General features: G+C 49.6%; 1 protein-coding gene and 1 long non-coding RNA gene across 2 annotated transcripts; one reads left to right on the forward strand and one right to left on the reverse strand.

The window, feature by feature from the left end:
- Positions 1–417: 417 nt before the first annotated feature.
- LOC125753224 (uncharacterized) lies at positions 418–5,093 on the reverse strand. The gene is made up of 5 exons (XR_007404467.1): positions 5,033–5,093; positions 3,276–3,954; positions 2,849–2,903; positions 2,576–2,704; positions 418–1,926 (listed from the first exon to the last, which is right to left on the reverse strand). It is a non-coding gene; the product is annotated as an uncharacterized LOC125753224 (long non-coding RNA).
- A 260-nt stretch (positions 5,094–5,353) lies between these two features.
- FZD4 (frizzled class receptor 4) lies at positions 5,354–14,562 on the forward strand. The gene is made up of 2 exons (XM_025419365.3): positions 5,354–5,950; positions 8,094–14,562. Exons 1-2 carry the CDS (start codon positions 5,648–5,650, stop codon positions 9,420–9,422), a joined length of 1,632 nt encoding a protein of 543 aa, XP_025275150.2. The 5' UTR covers positions 5,354–5,647; the 3' UTR covers positions 9,423–14,562.
- The last annotated feature ends 4,603 nt before the right edge of the window (positions 14,563–19,165 follow it).

Below are 19,165 nucleotides of genomic sequence, written 5' to 3' on the forward strand. Positions count from 1 at the left end.
ACACAGCTTTGGAAGTCACCTGCTGTCACTGACACTGTATATAAGCCCTCCCAAATTCAAGGGGAAGAAATACAAACTCCGCCCTTCAATGGGAGGAATATTGAAGAATCTGAGACTATGTTTTAAAGCCACCACCTGACACCTTGTCTGGTCTAGTTCATGTTTATCCACAGCAGGTGGCTAGTTCACCCTTTTTCATTATTTAGCATTATTATTATTACTGTCCACTTCTCACCTGTACCAACTGATGAGAGTGCTGCCTGTGAGAATATTATTACAGGTGCTTTCCTCTCCAGGCTTCCCTGGGTCTCTTGGAAAGTCACACTCATATTTCACTACACTCATATTTCAATTTTTCTACAAACTTACTACTTAGGAAAAAAAAAAAAACTTACTACTTAGAGGTGATCTCCTGACTTACAACTCTTAGGCTGGATATTCCTGCATATACGGCATACGTGGTTCCTAATGTCTCCATGTGACAATATCAAGATCAGTGGTCAACTAGTCAATGAACAGTATAAGGAAAGATCTCGGGCTGATCCACAAAGTTTAGAAACAGGCTTCTGAATAAAAAATTCTAGCTAAGACATTTTCCTACCTTAAAATATTTAAGAAACTGCAGAGTAAAACAGAAAAGGAAGACAAGTGATTGGCAAAACTTCTGAGTTCTAAAGAAAACTAAAAGCTGTCTTGGAGCATGGTCTGTGGAGTAGACTTGACCATCATTCTGGGACCAGCTGGGTTGGATTCTGATGGCCTCCTATATCCAGAATATAACGAAGGCTCTCTTTTTCCCAAGAATTACAGCACTTATAACCTGCACCATTCATTTATTTATTCAACAAGCATCTATTGTGTGCCGTGTATGGACCAGATAGTGGTCTCCTTTGCTGCGCAGGAACACATTAGTGAAGAAGACATAGCCTCTGACCTCAAAGGACTATGAAAGGGATCAACACCCCACCAAACCAAAACCAATACCAAAACAAAAACCCAAACTTATACTCAGTAAGGGAGCCGGAGAAAAAGCACTCACCTATAAATTAAGTTTGACTCTGGGTCTCATGTCTTCATCTCTTCCAACATGACTGGAAGCTCATTGGAGGCAGGAACCATCTTTTATATGACTCCGTACCTCTCCGTACACAGCTCGGTGATATGTCCACAATAACCTATCATGAAACACTTGCTACTGGTTTCACTGACAAATATTGAAATGAAATGAGGTTGTAGATGTACAAAGCGCACTGGCAGTATTTTTTGCCTCCTGCCCAGGTTCCTGGTTGCCCACCTGTATATTAAACCATCACCGCCAACAAATAAGAATGTCTTATGTACCATCTTGTGTTTGGTAAGAGGAACAACACGGCTTTGATTCCTTAACAGGCAAGAGCTCTCTGGTGACTTGATTCCTCGCTGGCTAGTGGTGCAAGTGATAAGAAGGGGGTTTGGCTCTGCCACTTAATCTCTTGGGGCCTGTGATTCCTCAGCTTCTGAGCAAGATTAGTGCTCCTTTCTGCTTTACTCAGTGCACATGTTTTTGTTTCATAACTCGTTTGGGTAGGGAGGGAGATGTAGCTCCCAGATGATCCATAAACTGATGGGATGTGACCTGGCTTCTGCTCATGCTTCTCTTGTTCCCCGATAAATTCCCAGTCCTTATGAGGTTTTGGTCCTAGTGAACTTTTCCCTCAAAAACCAAACAGGATAATAATGAACCATTTTCTTGCATTTTCTATCAAGACCGTTCTTTGTGAGTTCTAAATGTTCTGTCCATATTCAAAGAAGCTGGTTTCTTCATGAGTGGTTGGAATAAGACTTCTCTTGGAAGCTACTGAATATGGATTAGTTGGATTGTTTCGCAGGAAATAAAAAGCAGGCTCTGGGGTGACTACTTCAGCACTTAATTGGGTTAGCAAAGAACTGCAAATGAGAGGTTTTCCTTAGGAGGGAAAGGATGTTTATGCCCCCCCCAACCACCCCCAGGTGGTGGATTTTAACCTAAACCCTAGTCTTCAAATGCAGCCTTTAATTTAGAAACCATTACAAGAATCTATTAGAGCAGAAAATGTCAGGTTGAAAAATTAACACATCACAAGAGTTAATTAGAACCCAGCCTCTCATTAGATGCAAATAGAGAGCCCTCCAAGTGCCCGGCAGCCGGCTGAAGTCACATTTGTTGCAGCTCCAAAGTGGCTGCCTCCTTACTACTCAGAGAGGGGGCAGAGGAAGCTACCCGGGCTCTCAGGCCTGCCCTTTAGGTTAAAGGAAGGTTCTCTCCACATGTCTACAGCTTGGACTCCTCTCCTAAATGCTCTGCATATCACGGGGGGGGGGGGGGGGGGGGGGGAACCCTCTGCCTGCAACTCCCTCAGGGAAGTGTTTTCTGCAACAAAGACAAACATGCCATGCCTGTCACCGGGAGCAGACTGGCGACTGTGTAAACCGCTCTGGGAGAGGGGAGGCTGAGGGGCTCCGGGCCATTCAGACTCAGCTCTAAGTCGTGGTCTTTGTTTTCTTTCCACATTCAGACTGAAATGTGATTCCCCTGGCTTTCTTTTTTGGAAAATACCTGCGATGAGTTCCATGCCTGGAAAGAAAAGCTGTTGACAGGAAAAGCTTCTGCCGGGGAAGGGGCTTCTTCCAGCTTTCTCAAAGGAGACAGTGCTTCGTCGAGCAAGCTGGGGCACGGATGCTAGGGCTAGGAATAAGAAGTTCAGATCGCAAAAGGGTCATCTTTAACTAGGGATTAGGCAAGTGTCAAGCGGTTTCCTCCATGAGAGCCCTACCATGCACATAAAATTTTGGGCCAGGTAGGCACGTGTCCGAGTCCCCTGCTACTTACTGTGTGATCTTGAGCAGATCGCTTAACCTCTCAGGACGTTAGTTTTCTCAAGCTGCTGTGTGGAATACATGAGATGATAAGCATGTAACGCAGTGTCCGGCTCAGGGTAGGGGTTCTATAGGAGTTATTTGTTGGTCTGATAATAATATTGCTTCCCCCAACACTGATGCTGTTCCCTTTGCATGCCAGGCCCTGTGCTGTGCCTTGACCTCATGGAGTTCATCGTTTGATAAACCATGCACACATACCTTCAGCACACAGCAAGCTCCCCTCCCCTTCCTGCAAATGCTGCAGAGGTGCCCATTGCACACTAACTCTGCTTTGTTGAGTAGCTCAGAACCCTGCAGGTCACCTGCCTCTGAATAGCCCTGTAAGCTCAGCTACCTCCACCGCCAATTTACCCACAATTCTCTCTGTGTGTACTTACCGCATTGAGTTACAGCTGTCTGTTCCTTTTCAGTTTCCTCCAGTGAGTTCCTAGAGGGTGGGGATCATCTATTCATTGGATTCATTCATCTCATCACTTATTCATCTCTGTGATCCCATGGTCTCCTGCATTACTCAGCACAGTCAAACGCAAGAGTCACCTCTACTGCTGACTATGTAGATTTCCAGCTGGGAACATTTCTGGGGAAATGACCCTGCCTCCCATCTTCGAACAGCCTCCTTGGGCCCTGGTTTGGTTGGTCTTCCATTTTGTAACTATTGCTTTGGTCCTAGCCTCGATTTCTTCACCTCTTTAAGGGGTTCTAGGTACAGAACCAAAAAGAAAAAAAAAAAAAAAGTTGATTCCATTCTTGCCCTCAGCCAAGTCTAGTTGCCAGTATATGAAAACCAAACTACAAGGCAAAATATGAGGACCAGAGGAGTGGAACAGATATCCTTCCAACCTGTATCCAGCCTCTGCCATCTGCCAGACTTGGCTGAAATAGAGAATACAAACATACATAAAAACCTGGTCCCTGACCCCAAGCCCCAGGAAAACCCTGGCAAGTGTTGGCCAAAAAGATCTCAGGAAGAGAGTAGAAAGCTCTTTAACCAGATCTTCAGACCTGGGCTGCAGAAGATGTCTTTGGGACCCAGCTGGAAAGCAGGAGGTCTTCTCACTAAAAGACACAAATTATTTGGCACTTACTTTATATGTGCCAGACACCGTGCTAAGTGGTTTACTGGCATGATCTCATTTAACTCTTAGAACAACTAACTGTGTGGGGGTGGACAGGGATTTCCTTATTTTACAGATGGCTCATGTGAAGCTCAGAGAGGCGCGGGAGCTTTACCACAGTCAAGCAATAAGTGGTTCAGAAATCCACCTGCTGAGGGTTTCACTGGTCAGACTGGAGAGGGCGAGGGTGGACTAGCACAAACCTCCATCCGAGGAGCGGGCAGTGGGGCGGGGGCGGCCGGGAAGGAGACGGGGAAAATTGGATCAAAACAGCGGTCGCCGGGTCCCCAGACCTCCAGGACCCTCCGCAGCAGCAGAGGGGGTTAGGGATGCAGGCTGCAGGGGAGGGGGCCCGGGAGAGGAGGCGGGGAAGGCACCCTCGGCGCTCGCGCCCCCGTCGCCTCCCGTGCACAGGTCAGGCCTCCCCCCCCCCCCCCCGCCCTCTCACCCTCCCAACCTTATTTAGAAACCGTGTCCCCGAGACAGGAAGGGCGGCGGGCCGAGAAGCACGGAGCGTCCCGGTCTCATTTCCTTTCGAATCCCCCTGTGGAATTTCATTTCATACGGCGAGGAAATCGGAGCGCGAGCCCGTCGGCTGGTCGGCTGCTCGGGGCGCCTCCCCCTCGCGGCGGGAGCCGGGCGGCTCGGGGCGCAGGTCGGGCCGGGCCTGGGGGCGGGGGCGGGGGCGGGGGCGGGCGGCTCCGACCCGAGCGAGCTCGCGGGCCAGCAGCCGCGGGGGGCGCCGTCCCGGGCTCGGGGCTCGGGGCTCGGGGCTCGGGGCTCGGCGGCGCACGCACCGCCTCGGACCCTCCCGTCTCTTTACGGACGAGGAAACCGACGCCGAGAGGCCGAGCAGCGCTCAGGGCCACACAGCCAGGATTTAAAGCCACAGCCTGGCGCACCTCGACCCCGGGTCCTTTGTGTGCCTTTCTCGGCCTGCCAGGTGCGGAGCCGCGGGCCGAGGTGACAGCCGAAGAGGGGAAGGAAGGGGAGCCGACGGCTCCGGGCGCGCTTCTCACCTGGGGGCGCTGGCCCGGCGCGAGCGGCGCGGCTGCACCCCCGCCCGGCCCCCGAGCGCCGCGCCCGGGGGAGGAAAGTGGGAGCCGCGCAGCCGGGCGGGGCGCTCCGGGCGGGCGGGGGGCGGGGCGGGCGGGGCGGGCGGGGCGGGCGGGGGCGGGGGCGGGGCCTGGCCCTCCCGGCGGCGGAGCGGCCCGCCCCCCGCCGCCCGCGGCGCCCGGCCATTGGCGGGCTGCGCCGTCCGTCCCGCCCCGCCGCCGCCCGGCGGACCTCCAGCGCCGCCCAGGGCTCGGGCGGCGAGAGCGGCGCGGCGCTGGGTGCTGGCGGGATCCGCCGGGACGCGGAGCGGACGCGGCCGGCGCCGGCTTGGGGGCTCGCCGCCTGCAGCATGACCCGCGCGGTCTGCGCTTCGGCCCCGGCCGCCGGCGTCTGATACCCCGCACGGTGGCGCGCAGCTGCCGGAGACCCGGCCGCTGCCCCTTCTTCGCCCTTGGCGCCTTATCACACTCCCTTCCCGGGAGCCGGGAGCAGCGCGGGCAGCCGGCGCCCCCGTGCAAACTGGGGGTGTCCGCCGGACCGGCCCCCGCCACCGCCGCCGCCGCCCCCCGGCTCTGGCCATGGCCCGGCGGGGCGCAGCGCCGAGCGTCCCGGGGGCGCCCGGGGGCGTCGATCTCAGCCTGCGGCGGCTGCGGCTGCTGCTGCTGCTGCTGCTGCTGCTGCTGCTCCTCGAGCCAGCGCGGGGCTTCGGGGACGAGGAGGAGCGGCGCTGCGACCCCATCCGCATCTCCATGTGCCAGAACCTGGGCTACAACGTGACCAAGATGCCCAACCTGGTGGGGCACGAGCTGCAGACAGACGCCGAGCTGCAGCTGACAACTTTCACGCCGCTCATCCAGTACGGCTGCTCCAGCCAGCTGCAGGTGGGCGCCCTCACCCCCACCCCCACCCCGGGCGGGAGGGGACCCCTTGGGCAGGGACGCCCCAAACTAACTCCGTGGAGCCCTTGCCAAGGCAAGCCCCCTGCCCTGCCCCCTCGCTAGGCTGAGGGGTAAAAACTACCCTGGAAAAGTGATTTCCAACCCCACCCCCACTTTTCTGTCCCTTCTCAGGGACTGGAAGCCAAAACGTTGTGTAAGTCATCTGGCCTGAGAAAGAACCCACTCTTACACCCCGCCCTTCCGTTTTTCTCCCCTGCTCACCCGTGTCTGGCCAAGCCCCTAACCCCAGTGGAGCCGAGGGTTATCTTTGCCAAGGATTCTGGCCGCCGCTGCTCGGTGGGCGAGTCCCCAGCAGGGCAGCCAGCTGCAACTAAGACTTGGAAGGAGAGATAAGGAGACGGGGACGTCTCCTCCCTCGCCGACCTCCTTTCTCCCCCCATATTTGCGGGGAGGGGGTTATTAAGTGAAACTCCACTGCCTCGTTTTCTGCGGAGCGGCCCCTCCTCGCGTCCTCCCACATGACTTTAGGGGTCACGCAGGAAGGCATGGTTGGGTGGCCTGAGATCGTTCTGATCCTCAGGGTTGAGGGCAGGTTTAGGATTTGGCGGGGAGAAAACACAGCTTGGGGAAAACGTGATAGTGTGGTCTAGCTCCAGGAAGGTAATTTGTGTATTGGGAGATTTTTTTTTTCCAGCCATTAAAAATTGTAACGCTTATGTAATAATAGAGAAAATGCTCAGCCCACAGTAAGTGAAGAAATAATTAGCATATACAGGGTGATTATAGTCTCACAAAATCAACAACCGATTCATTTTAAGAAAGAAAAGGAACTGAAAGAGATATAAAAAAGAAAAGTTAGCACTAGTTGCGTTTTGGTTGGTAAGGCTATGGTGATTTTTAGAAATTTAGACAAGAGAGAACTTGGGGAGAAAATAGAGGGTGGTTATCCAGGCTAAAAGCTTCAGAAATCCGTGGTTCTGGTAGTAACTTCTGAGAGATAAGAAACAGGCAGGCAGCTTACTTCCTAGGTCCATGTTTTTTACATAGGTCGTTTTAAAAGTTGGACTGTGGCTTCAGAAAGATGGTTGGGATTAGACCTGTTGCTGCTGAAATGTCCCGTTGGAGTTTTCAGAACTTTAGAACTAGGTTATAAAAGCTTAAGAAATGATCCTCTAGCTCTCAGTTTGGAAACAGCACATATCCTGACATCAGTGGCAATTTTGTTGGAGAAACAGCTTTTGCAGGGATATATATTTTTAATTACATGTATCCTGGGGAAGCAGCCAAGCTGTTTTGAAGGACAGGACTGGATCCCTTTACATGCTGGAAAATAGTTACTTGTAACTCTAGACTTCATAGACAACATCTGTAAGGAGCCAAGCCGACTGTTTATCAATGCTGGAGGAATTGAGGACAGCAACTGGACTCTCCCCTGCTGGTACTGCAGTTCCAGGGACTTCACATTTATATTTTCCTATTGTGCTTCATTATTATTTATTGAGGAAACCTGGCCAAACAAACCCCTGGTGACCAGAGACCTCAACCTGCATCCTATCCTTGGGTCTAACAGTGCCTCGATTAGGACATTTTTTGTTTCGGTATGGGACTGATTAAAAAAAATAATAATAATGTTAGGGGATAAAGTAGAGAAAGGAGAGAATATTAACAGGAGAAGTGCCAGATCTACATCTACTTATTACATTTATTTTTATAGCGATAAAGAAATGAGGACAAAAATAAATCACCCCATCACTCAAATGACTCAGTCATTCGATTAGTCTGTTCAGCTCTTTCAAGTCAGGAGACTCAAAGTGGAGTCTTAAGGTTTATTTTCTTAAGCATTATGCAAAAAGGGATTATGTAATCTTTCGGGTCCTTTTCATATATTTATTTATTTATTTATGTTCTCCTGGAAGGGATTGCTAGAACCCAAAGAAGAAAAGTGTGCAAGCAATGGCTTTTTTAGGGCACCCTAGTCTGGGGTCAGAGTAGACAGTCAGAGCCCCCATAACTGGTTTAGAAGTCCGTATGTACTTTGCCTGGAAGCATTCAACCCCGCTTCGTGCAAGCATTTGGTCAGACTTCCAAGTCATTGTTTTCTTTGTTCATTTCATTACTTTTCCAGTTCTTCCTTTGTTCAGTCTATGTGCCAATGTGCACAGAGAAGATCAACATCCCCATAGGCCCGTGCGGCGGCATGTGTCTTTCAGTCAAGAGGCGCTGTGAACCTGTCCTGAAGGAATTTGGATTTGCCTGGCCAGAGAGCCTGAACTGCAGCAAATTCCCACCCCAGAATGACCACAACCACATGTGCATGGAAGGGCCAGGTGATGAGGAGGTGCCGTTACCTCACAAAACCCCCATCCAGCCCGGGGAAGAGTGCCATTCGGTAGGCACCAACTCGGATCAGTACATCTGGGTGAAAAGGAGCCTGAACTGTGTTCTCAAGTGTGGCTATGATGCTGGCTTATACAGTCGCTCGGCCAAGGAGTTCACGGACATCTGGATGGCCGTGTGGGCCAGCCTGTGCTTCATCTCCACCGCCTTCACAGTGCTCACCTTCCTCATCGATTCCTCCAGGTTTTCCTACCCTGAGCGCCCCATCATATTTCTCAGTATGTGCTATAATATTTATAGCATTGCTTATATTGTCAGGCTGACCGTAGGCCGGGAAAGGATATCCTGCGATTTTGAAGAGGCAGCAGAACCTGTTCTCATCCAAGAAGGACTTAAGAACACAGGATGTGCAATCATTTTCTTGCTGATGTACTTTTTTGGAATGGCCAGTTCCATCTGGTGGGTTATTCTGACACTCACTTGGTTTTTGGCAGCGGGACTCAAATGGGGTCATGAGGCCATTGAAATGCACAGCTCTTATTTCCACATCGCCGCCTGGGCCATCCCCGCAGTGAAAACCATTGTCATCTTGATTATGAGACTGGTGGACGCGGATGAACTGACTGGCCTGTGCTACGTCGGGAACCAAAACCTCGATGCCCTCACAGGCTTTGTGGTGGCCCCCCTCTTCACTTACCTGGTGATCGGAACTTTGTTCATCGCTGCGGGTTTAGTGGCCTTGTTCAAAATTCGGTCCAATCTGCAAAAGGATGGGACAAAGACCGACAAGTTGGAAAGGCTGATGGTCAAGATCGGGGTCTTCTCAGTCCTGTACACGGTGCCTGCCACCTGTGTGATTGCCTGTTACTTCTATGAAATCTCCAACTGGGCGCTCTTCCGCTATTCTGCAGACGACTCCAACATGGCCGTTGAGATGTTGAAGATTTTTATGTCTTTGCTGGTGGGCATCACCTCAGGCATGTGGATTTGGTCTGCCAAAACTCTGCACACATGGCAGAAGTGTTCTAACAGATTGGTGAATTCTGGGAAGGTAAAGAGAGAAAAGCGAGGGAACGGTTGGGTGAAGCCTGGGAAAGGCAACGAAACTGTGGTATAAGGCTACCTGGCCTCCATGCTTTCCAAGTTTTGAGGGGCGGGGCGGGGGGGGAAATGCTAGCATTTGGGGGCAAGTGCGACTAGAAGTTTCATGCAGTGAATCTCATTTCGAGCAAACTGGCAACACTTAAGTGACCCCTCTAAGCCACCGCCACCTGACCCCCACTGCCTGGCATCATAAAAGTCATGATTTTGCTGCAGACTTTGGAATGATCCAAAATGGAAAAGCCAGTTAGAGGCTTTCAAAGCTGTGAAAAATCAAAACATTGATCACTTTAGCAGGTCGCAGCTTGGAGCGTGGAGGTCCTGCCTAGATTCCAGGAGGGGCCGGGGCAATGCTGCTTTTCTCTGCAGAGTGAGATCTGAGCTGTGAGGAGGTTAACTCGCAGGGAGAAAGATTCACTTTTTTAACCCTTAAAATCTTACATACTAACTGGGTCTCTCAGATAGCCAAGCAATCTATAAACACTGGAGACACTGGGTTCAGACAAGTGTTACAAGAGTTTTATAGTTTGGCTGATCTAACGTAAACATTTTCTCTGGTGCGCTGTCTGCTGTTTAGAACTTTGTGGATTGCTCTCCCAAGAGGTGGTGTCAGAATCTTCCAGTGCCTTTGTCATAAAACAGGATTGTTTGAAAAAACAGAAGTACTGTACAAACACACATAAGGTATTCAGTGGATTTTCCTCCTCTCTCTTCCTCTTAAATTTCATCATCCCTGTTCTAGGCTGCTGCTGTTTTGTTCATTTTACATTAATGACTCAAAATAGGTATTTTTATAGGATTTTTTTTTTTTTTTCACTGCAGCATGCCTAATGAGGAGGAAAGTCAGGGTGATTCACTTTCTGACAATCATTTAATTCAGAGGAAAATAAGATTTACCAAGTCGACTTAACTTACCGACCCCGGAGACCTATTGCATTGAGCAATGGGGACTTAATATATTTTACTTTGTGTGATTGCATCTATGCAGACGCCAGTCTGGAAGAGCTAAAATGTTAAGTTTCTTGGCAACTTTGCATTCGCACAGATTAGCTGTGTAATTTGTGTGTGTCAATTACAATTAAAAGCACATTCTTGGACCATGACATAATAGTATACTCAACTGACTTTAAAACTATGGTCAGCTTGCATTCTCGGAATGATAGTGCCTTTCTTTCCTTTAGCATAAGAATGTTATCAGAGTCTAGTCTACTACCACAATGAAGACTTTTTTTTTTCTGTTTTGTAGCAAGAACTAAGGACAGCTAATCCAACTACTTGGTGCATAATTGTTTCCTAGTAATTGGCAAAGGCTCCTTATAAGATTTCATTGGAGGCAGTGTGGCCTGGAGTATTTATATGGTGCTTAATGAATCTCCAGAATGCCAGCCAGGAGCTTGATTGGTTAGTAGGGAATAAAGTGTAGACCATATGAAATGAACTGCTAACTCTTAACACAGGTCTTAATTGCCTTTTGCAGGGGTATCCAGAGCTTTTAAATTTTATGCTTTATGTTCCTCACAATGGGGTACCCCCTAGCAGCCTCTCAAAAGTTGCAATTCTTTGAAAATTGTAACTGGACTCTCTCTTAACCTGCCGTAGGCCTCCTAATCACCAGATCTCTGGGACAAATTGTTGACGGTGTCACAGGTTGCTCTCCTTGTAACAGCATACCTACCTTTGCTTCAGCAACTACTTTGCAATGACTCACTCATTTATTTATTTGTGCCCCACCCCACCCCACTCCTTTTAAACACAGGTAGGAAAACTCTTATCACATCTCTTTGTGGAAAAACATTTCCAGGGACTCAGATTCCTGAATTGGTGGTCAGATTCTGGAAATGCACGTGTCCTTGTCTGTCTTTTTGAGCTTTATGGCCATGGTTTGACATTTGCCTTTCTTCTTTGTTTTGGGGGGCTCTTGAGCTGTCTGAGGTGAAGATGCACATAAGGTCTGTTGTGTATTTTGGAAGGGGAAGTCCGGGGGCTCTGAGGACAGATGCTAAATGGACGCAGGGTCGGGGGGAGGCCTTGGTGTGTGTGCCGAGCCCAAGTACCTTGGCTGGACTCTGGATCAGGGTTCTAGGAGCATGAGAAATGATCCCGAGAAGGACCAGTTGAACTCCATCTGAGACTGCGTTGCCTATGAAATATAAAATGTGAATTCCCTGTGCTGCTTGCAGACAGTTCCCATAGCTGGCCAGGGCCCTGGAGCATGCACCCAGGGGCAGAGCCTGCCCTTACTCACGCTCCACCCCAGTGTCTTGGGAGTTGGGCTGAGACTGCGGCCCAGGAAAGGGAAGAAGGACGGTGCAGTGGGGCACTGGCCTAGCTGTTAGATTGTTGGGCTGTGTAAGGCAATTGTGTTTGTAATGTTTCAGCAGTTGTGTGACCAAGGCAGCACCTAGCAGAGGGCCAGGCACAGAGTAGGGGCCCAATATTTGTGAATAATGAAATAATAATAAGAGTACCTGGATGAACCTATACACCCGAGTTCTGGAGCTAGTGCCTTGACAACTTCCTGGGTTCTAATGTGTCTCTTCTACAAATCTCTTGCCTTCTCAGGGGAAAAGTGGCCATCGATGCAGACTGGATTAGTAGCCCTAGCGATGTCACAGGGCTGTGTGGGCCTTTCCTTTCATATTCCAGACAATGGGGAGTGTTTATGGTTTCAGGAAAGGAGCTTTGTGGCTGAGGTCAGTTACCAGTTACCTGAATAAGAGTCCATCGCCTCTTAAGTTGGTGTTTGTTTAAAAAACCCACAAAACTCAATTATTAGCCCATTTATCAAGTGACCATTCTGGGTAAAGCCCTGTCTTGGGCACCTTAGGGGTGTCAAGGAGTACCAAGCTCTGTCCTTCTCACTGACCTGGACTGAGATGCTCCTGCTGAATTTTGCTGTTGGTTTTTGGGAAGGAGCAGGGGGCCTCTGAATGGTCATCTGTTTCACTTGTCTCCATCCCAGAAACTGCCTCTTGGGTCCTTCTACCTTTAATGTCTCCCTCATATGCCCTGCAGAGATACCCTGCAAGTCGATTACAAGGGTTTTGACAGAATGCCTCAGCCCTGTTTCGTGACTATCTCTGTGGCAATCCCTAGGGAAAACTGTGGAACACTGGCTAAAGGGACGTGAGCTCCCACACCTAACATGGTGGGAGGTGGGGGGCGGGGGGAAGAGCAGGCAGTTTAGGGCTTGGGGTGTTCCATGTGACATAAACAGGTGAATCTGAGGACACCTTGCTAGGGAAAAGGTTGAACTCTAGAATAAGTAGGGATGAGTGTAGCTTCCTATAAAATGCTTGGCCTCCCGAGATTCTATTCGACAGGGCGCAAGGGCACCTCTGTCCACCCTCCCCTCCAGCAGACCCCTCTTTATCTTCCTTCATAAAGGCCACATTTCAGGGCCAAGGAACATGGGGTAGGTTGGAACTGGCCAGAACCATCTGGTTGAGCTACTTGGTTGATTCATATCCTCTTTCCTCCCGCTTCCTGATCTCTGATATGGCTTCTGAGCTGGCAGCTTGCTCAGGGTCCTGAAACCAGAGAAGGGGTGACACTGTTTATTTCCCTGAGATGCTCTCTGACTTTCCCCAGTCACTCTCTCACCTGCAGAATCAGATCAAACCCAGAATCAGGGAATATTCTGTGTTTAGGTTCTGAATTGTGACTACCAGCACCCTGAGCTTATCTTCTCTGTCCCCCCACCCCTACCCCCAACCTTACCCCCAGCCTCCTGGTCACTGAATTCAGGCTTTACTGTGTTAGCAACCAAGCTGGGATCTGAGGACATAGAGGAGCTCGACAGCCTCAGCCCTGGGGGGCAGAGTCAATTCCTAGGGACGTCACCCCACTGGTGCAGTCTGCCTTCTGGTGAGGTGGCCACAGCTCAGTTAGGAGAGCCACAGAGCACAGACTTTGGAAGGAGCCCCCAGGATCAAGCTACATCCTGCATTTCACTCTGTAATGGGAGAGATTGGAGTGAGTTGCCTTTCCAGCCAATTATGTCGAGGCACTGGACTCTAACGGTTCCTCGTGTTCTTTTATCTATCTGGGTTCAGAGTCCTTGTCTGGGTTTTTATGATGTCTGGCACAGGACCCAGGTTATCATTTTTCCTCTGAGCCCAGGTCATAGATCTTGGAAACTCCTAGAAGAGCATTTTGCTCCTACTGAGGATCAGATACCAGAGCCTTAAATAATGGATTTTGTTTTACCGGGTCCTGGTCAGAGCTCTCTGCGCTTGCCTCTCACCATGCGCATGTGTGGTAGTGGCACGCTGGCGGTCACCAAGCGGGAAGTGAACCCTGACCCTCCCCAACAGGCCTCTTCCCCTTGCTCAGCCCATTTGCCCTGTAGCAGCCTGTTCCTGTTTCTGATTTACCTTATTTCCCTTCTTCTTCTCTGCACCAGCAAATTCCCAGTATTTGCCCAGGCAGTTCACAGAGGGCCTGTCTGGGGTCCTCTGTGAGCTTTGTCCTCCAGGCTGACATGGCTCCTTGGTCTCCTGCAATATTCAGTGTATGACCACTGTCATCCCAGAAGGCTTCTGAGAAGAGGGGCAGGAGCAGCTCTGTTCCCCAAAGACTGGTCCATCTTCTCCCCCAGAACATGCTCTTCTCTGTTTCCTGCTCATGGGCTTGGGCCCCAGCTCGGTTGTGTACTTCTGGAGGGGAGGCTGCTCTCTAGCTCTCTCCCAGCGGGGCATCTAGGTGGTTCTGAATTTCTTCCTACCTCACAGGGTTGTTGTGAGACTTCGAAGGTCTGAGGATGAGAGGCCCCTCGTGCTCTTTGTAGGAAAAGTGGAATAAACATCCAGCATCATTTGTAACAAGAAGAATGAGACGCAGCCTGTGTGGGCAGCAGGTAGGCTGGTGCTCTGGGGCCTGTCCTTGGATCCCCGTGCCATCCTGCAGTTCCAGCCACTTTGAGGCCCACCTTGGGGGCTTTCAGATGTTCGACATAGAGGTACCAGGCCAACCCCTGCTACACATGCCCTAATGAATTGCTGACCATCAAAGGAAATGGACCCTGCTTTTAAGGATGTACAAACGTATGTCTGCATTGATGTCTGTACTGTAAATTTCTAATTTATCACTGTACAAAAAAATAAACTTTGCTATTTAATTTTTGTATTAAAGGAAAATAAAGTTTTGTTTATTAACTGGTCTGAGGTTTTGGCATATTCCTGGAGGGGCATGGTAGCTCCCAGGAAGCACGCATTCCCAGAAGTGAGAAATAGAGAATCTGGTTTGTGGGGCAGATTGAGAGCCTCTTTCTGAGGGCCTCTTTGTTTCTTTTTTGCTGGTGCCATTTTTCCCCTCTGGGATTTTCTCCTGGGTCACCAAACCCCCGAGGTCCAAGGTCAACAGAATTTATCACTACTGTGGTCATCAGTATCTCTCAAATGGTCACATGATGCTTTGGAGGTAACCGTAGTTCCCAAGCTGTCGACCCGTGACTCCTCTTTTTGGCATTTCCTATATGTGTGGCCGTTTTTTAATATACTTTCCAAGCACCTTTGACTCAATCTGGTGGCCTGAAAAAGTTTTTCCTATCACTGCTAGAGCTTCAGGAGTCTTTAAAAGGGGTAAGGGGGCCATTTTTTTTTGTTGTTGTTGTTGTTTTTTTACATTTTCATTAAAACAAATTTTTTTTTTCTGGCTATACAATGGTCGTTTTTGTGTAATAGATATGGGAGCATGTCATTTCAGTCAACCAAGATAATGACTTCTTTAGTTAATTTTATAAATTGGGTGGTCTATGTCTCCATATCCAGAAAAGTCATCAGACAAAGCGAATTCAAAGCCATTATCAGGACATTGTCATGGGAGCAAATAATAAGGACCACACAGGGGGAAGAGGAACCACTGCCATTGGAGATGCCCGCTGATGTCACAGACATCAGCCCTCTTGAGGGTTTGCCTTTAAATTACCTTCCGTACCCTCGTTTCACCTGAATACCACCCTGTTGGGTATAAGTAAAAAGCCCAGGGAAGAAGGATCTGTAATACTATTCTTCACTGCAGATTGCTATTGTACTTTTATCTCACACCATAAATGAAGGGAGGTATGTAATTTAAATTCTCTTCCCTGTAAGACAGGCTGTATTCCTCATTTCGTGACCTACTCATTAAGTAGTTATGAAGTTAAAGAAAAGTCAACACAATCTGGAATGAATTCATAATTGTACTTGTAAAAACACTTTCTATATAGAAAATACTTTCATATTTACGTGATTGCATCTTATTCTCATGGCGTCTCTCAAGTAAGCAGGGCAGACATTGTCTTCCTTAAGGAAGAACTGAAACTTCGGGCTAGCGACTTGCCCAGGGAGGTAGCAGGTTGGACAGCCTGGTCTTCTCATGCCTGGCCCATGGATTTTTCTTGTTTTACACACATTGGTGAGTCGAACTCTGTTCACCCAAAAGACATGTTGAAGTCCAACCCCTCTTGTACCTGTGAGTGTGAACTCATTTGGAAATAAGGTCTTTGCAGACATAATCCAGTTAAAATGAGCTCATGCTACATTCGGGTGGGCTCTCCTTTGATGACTGGTGGCCTTATAATAAGAGGGCAATTTGGACAGAGACACTGAAAGGAGAGATGACCTTGTGAAGGCAGAGGCAGAGGTGAGGGTGATGCAGCTGCTGGCTAGGCCGGAAACCCCAAGGATTGTCAGCACCTGCCAAAAGCTAGGAGAGAAGCAAGAAAGATTCTCCCCTGAGCCTCCAACAGCAGCCGGCCCTGCTGACACCTTGACTGCGGGCCCGTAGCCTCGGAAACTACACGAGGATACATTTCTGTGTCTGAAGCCACCCAGTTTGAGGCCATTTGTTAAGGCAGCCCTAGGAAACTAAAACATACTCTATTCCTCTGATTCCTTCAACTACTGCAAACAGTTTGGTGGGAATGGGTAAATGTTTTGGCAGGCGACTCTCTCAGTGATGAGACCTGGCCATGAGCTTCTGTTGTTTAAGGATTATGTAGCATAAATCACTCGGGTAAGTTTCTTTATCTGCACACTGGACACCTCTAAAATCAACCCCATGATCCCTGACACTCAACTGACTTGAACTGGTCTTGGCTGGTCTCCCGCCCACCCACCCCCAATGGGAGCTCTGTGTGCAGGGCCAGGACCTTGACTGGAATGTGGCCCAAGGGTTTTTAGCATTTCTGTCCTGAGAACTGATTTTTTTCTTTCCCATTTTAGCTTTCACATGCAATCATAATTTTAAAGTTGAGCTCACTCTTGACTAAAGAGGTCAGCCTGGGCTTCCTGTCTTCAGAGGTTCTGTGAACAGAAACAAACCGCACTTGGAGAAGGCTGTCATCCTCTCCTCTGCCTGCCTTCTCTGTGCAGCAGGGTTGGAGGAATGGGAGCATCTCGCTAAATGTGAAAATGTTGGACATGCAAAGGTATATTCCAAAAGGCTCTCAAAAATGGGCCTTGGCCCCACCTGAAGTTCCTTCTCAGCTCATTCCCAGCCTAAGAAAACCTAGACATTCACCTGCTCTCACACAAAGGATTCCAATGTCTCACTCCCAGGAGAGGGAATAAAAATGAAAATTTATTACATTTCACATCAGTAGCCTCCACAAGGTTTCCTATAAGCACCTGATCCTGTTTTCACCCAAGGGCATGCTTAATCTCCCTGCAAGCCCACCTTATCAGCACCTTTTTCTTGAAGAGATGAAGCGATTGGCTATCGAAATTTTCTAAAATGCCCAAGGGTTGCATCATTTCACATGACAGGAGGCAAATGGGTCGAGTATAAAGCCATGAGATGGAATTGATAAATCACATAGAACAATTTGTCCATGCTTTGCCTCTCACTCCCTTGCTTTTTTTGTAGGTGTTTCCTTTGCCTAGAAGGCCCTGTCCTCTCTCTTCAGTGAGGAGAGTCCTGTCTGTTCTTTATTTAAGACAAGTCTGAGATCATCTCTTCTGGGAAGACTTCCTTGACTCTCCTCCTTACACTTCTGGCTTTTCCTTCTTACCATAGGTGAGCTTAAGCCTCAGATGCTTCCAACTCTGGGAGCCTTCATGCACTGTTTGTGATGGTCCATTTGTGTGTCCATCTCCCTAATGGACTGATGTCCGTGAGGACGACCCTGGGTGCCCAAAGGTGACTGCCTGTGTGCCTTCAGGGCCTGGCACTTGCTGTGCATGAGTTTCAGGAATGTCTGGAAAGAAGGCAGGAGGGAGGCAGGGCTTTACCTTGTTAGGTAGGAGATCTGGGGTGGGGTGAGGTTTGGTGACACCGTAACCAGCATAGGAAAGAAATGGAAGCTAACAATAACAGCTATCACATAGGTCGGACTTTCTGGAAAGATGCTCTGGTAAAATTCTCCAAGAAAACTCTCTAGTCTCAAAGACAGGTTTGAGAATGCTCACCCACCCACTGTGTTGCTTACTGTTAGTTGTCTTTCTTCCCTTCTCTTTTCCTCCTGTTCCTCCCCAACAACATTTACTGGGAGCCTCCTGCTTGTACAGTACTGGGCCGGGCTGGGGAAGGGAGAGATGGGGGGCTTGTAAAAGGCTGTGAAAGACAAGGTCCAACTCAGAGCGCAGATGACAAAACAGAGAAAGAATTCAGCTGTTATTAACAAGCTTAAAACTCCAAACCTGGAAAAACAAATCCTCTACTGCTTAGTAAATATTTGTTGAGTAGCTGAATGAGGGCGCATCACGCACCAGCCACTGTCCTGGGAGCGCACTGTAGGCGGCGGCAAGATAAATAAGACAGGACGCCTCCCTCCAGGAGTCCATCGGCTGCACCCGTCCCCCTCTATCCCTAGCCCCTCGGGGATCGCTGCCACTAGCGCGTTTCCTATGCGATCTCTCCCTGGCGGAGTCCTGGGACCATGCTCGTTCCACTGGGAAAGAAGAGCTTCAGCTGCTGTCATCTCCTCATTGCATCCTGAAAACGCCACTTCTGCCTCAATAGGTGGACGTGTAGGGAGGCAGGGGGAACAGCAGGGAGGAAGGAAGGGGTGCGTCCCAGAGACCACCACTCCTTGAAGATTTGGTCTGCTCATCACAACCACCTGGCGATTTCAGTGTGGAAAAAACAAAAAATAAAATGTACTCACGAGCAGCGCCTGGGTGGCTCAGTCGGGTAAGCGTCTGCCTTGGGCTCAGGTCATGATCCCAGGATCCTGGGGTCGAGCTCCCCATCAGGCTCCCTGCTCGGAGAGGAGTCTTCCCCCCCCCTGCCCCCTACACCCCACCCTGATCATGCTCGCTCGTTCTCTCTCAAATAGATAAAATCTTGAGGAAACGAAACAAAAACATACTCATGATGTGCCCCTGAAGGCTTCGAATCATCAGAACGGCTAAGCACCTCCACCTGAGCATCTTTTCTAGCGGCCTCTCTAGTCTCAAAGGCAGGTGAGAATGATCCCCCACCCACGGTGTTGTCTATTGTTAGTTGTCTTTCTTCCCTTCTTTTTCCTCCTGCTCCTCGGCAACAACATTGCTGGGAGCCTCCTGCTTGAGCGGTACTGGGCCAGGCTGGGGAAGGGAGAGATGTGTTAATTTGTAATATTTGCTCTGAGCGGACGGTTGTGTAGGTGGGTCCGCCTGTGTCCTCTGGGCCCCATCCCCTTGCTTCTCTCACATCATCGTTCTATAAAATCCAGAGACTATTCTGTAGAAGCTTAAAAAAGCATGTGCTCCATCCCCATTTCCCCATTGACCCAGAGTGGAAGGAGTAAATGTGCACGTCAACTTGCTGAGAGTGGCCTGTTGGGGGTGCAGGTGG

The sequence above is a fragment of the Canis lupus genome, chromosome 21 (assembly GCF_003254725.2).
Source record: "Canis lupus dingo isolate Sandy chromosome 21, ASM325472v2, whole genome shotgun sequence".
Lineage (NCBI taxonomy): Eukaryota > Metazoa > Chordata > Mammalia > Carnivora > Canidae > Canis > Canis lupus.

Coding starts and splice junctions, on each gene's coding strand:
- FZD4 (XM_025419365.3), top strand. CDS start 5,648: ATGGCCCGGCGGGGCGCAGCGCCGAGCGTCCCGGGGGCGCCCGGGGGC. Junction 5,951..8,093: donor GCTGCTCCAGCCAGCTGCAG/GTGGGCGCCCTC, acceptor TTACTTTTCCAG/TTCTTCCTTTGTTCAGTCTA.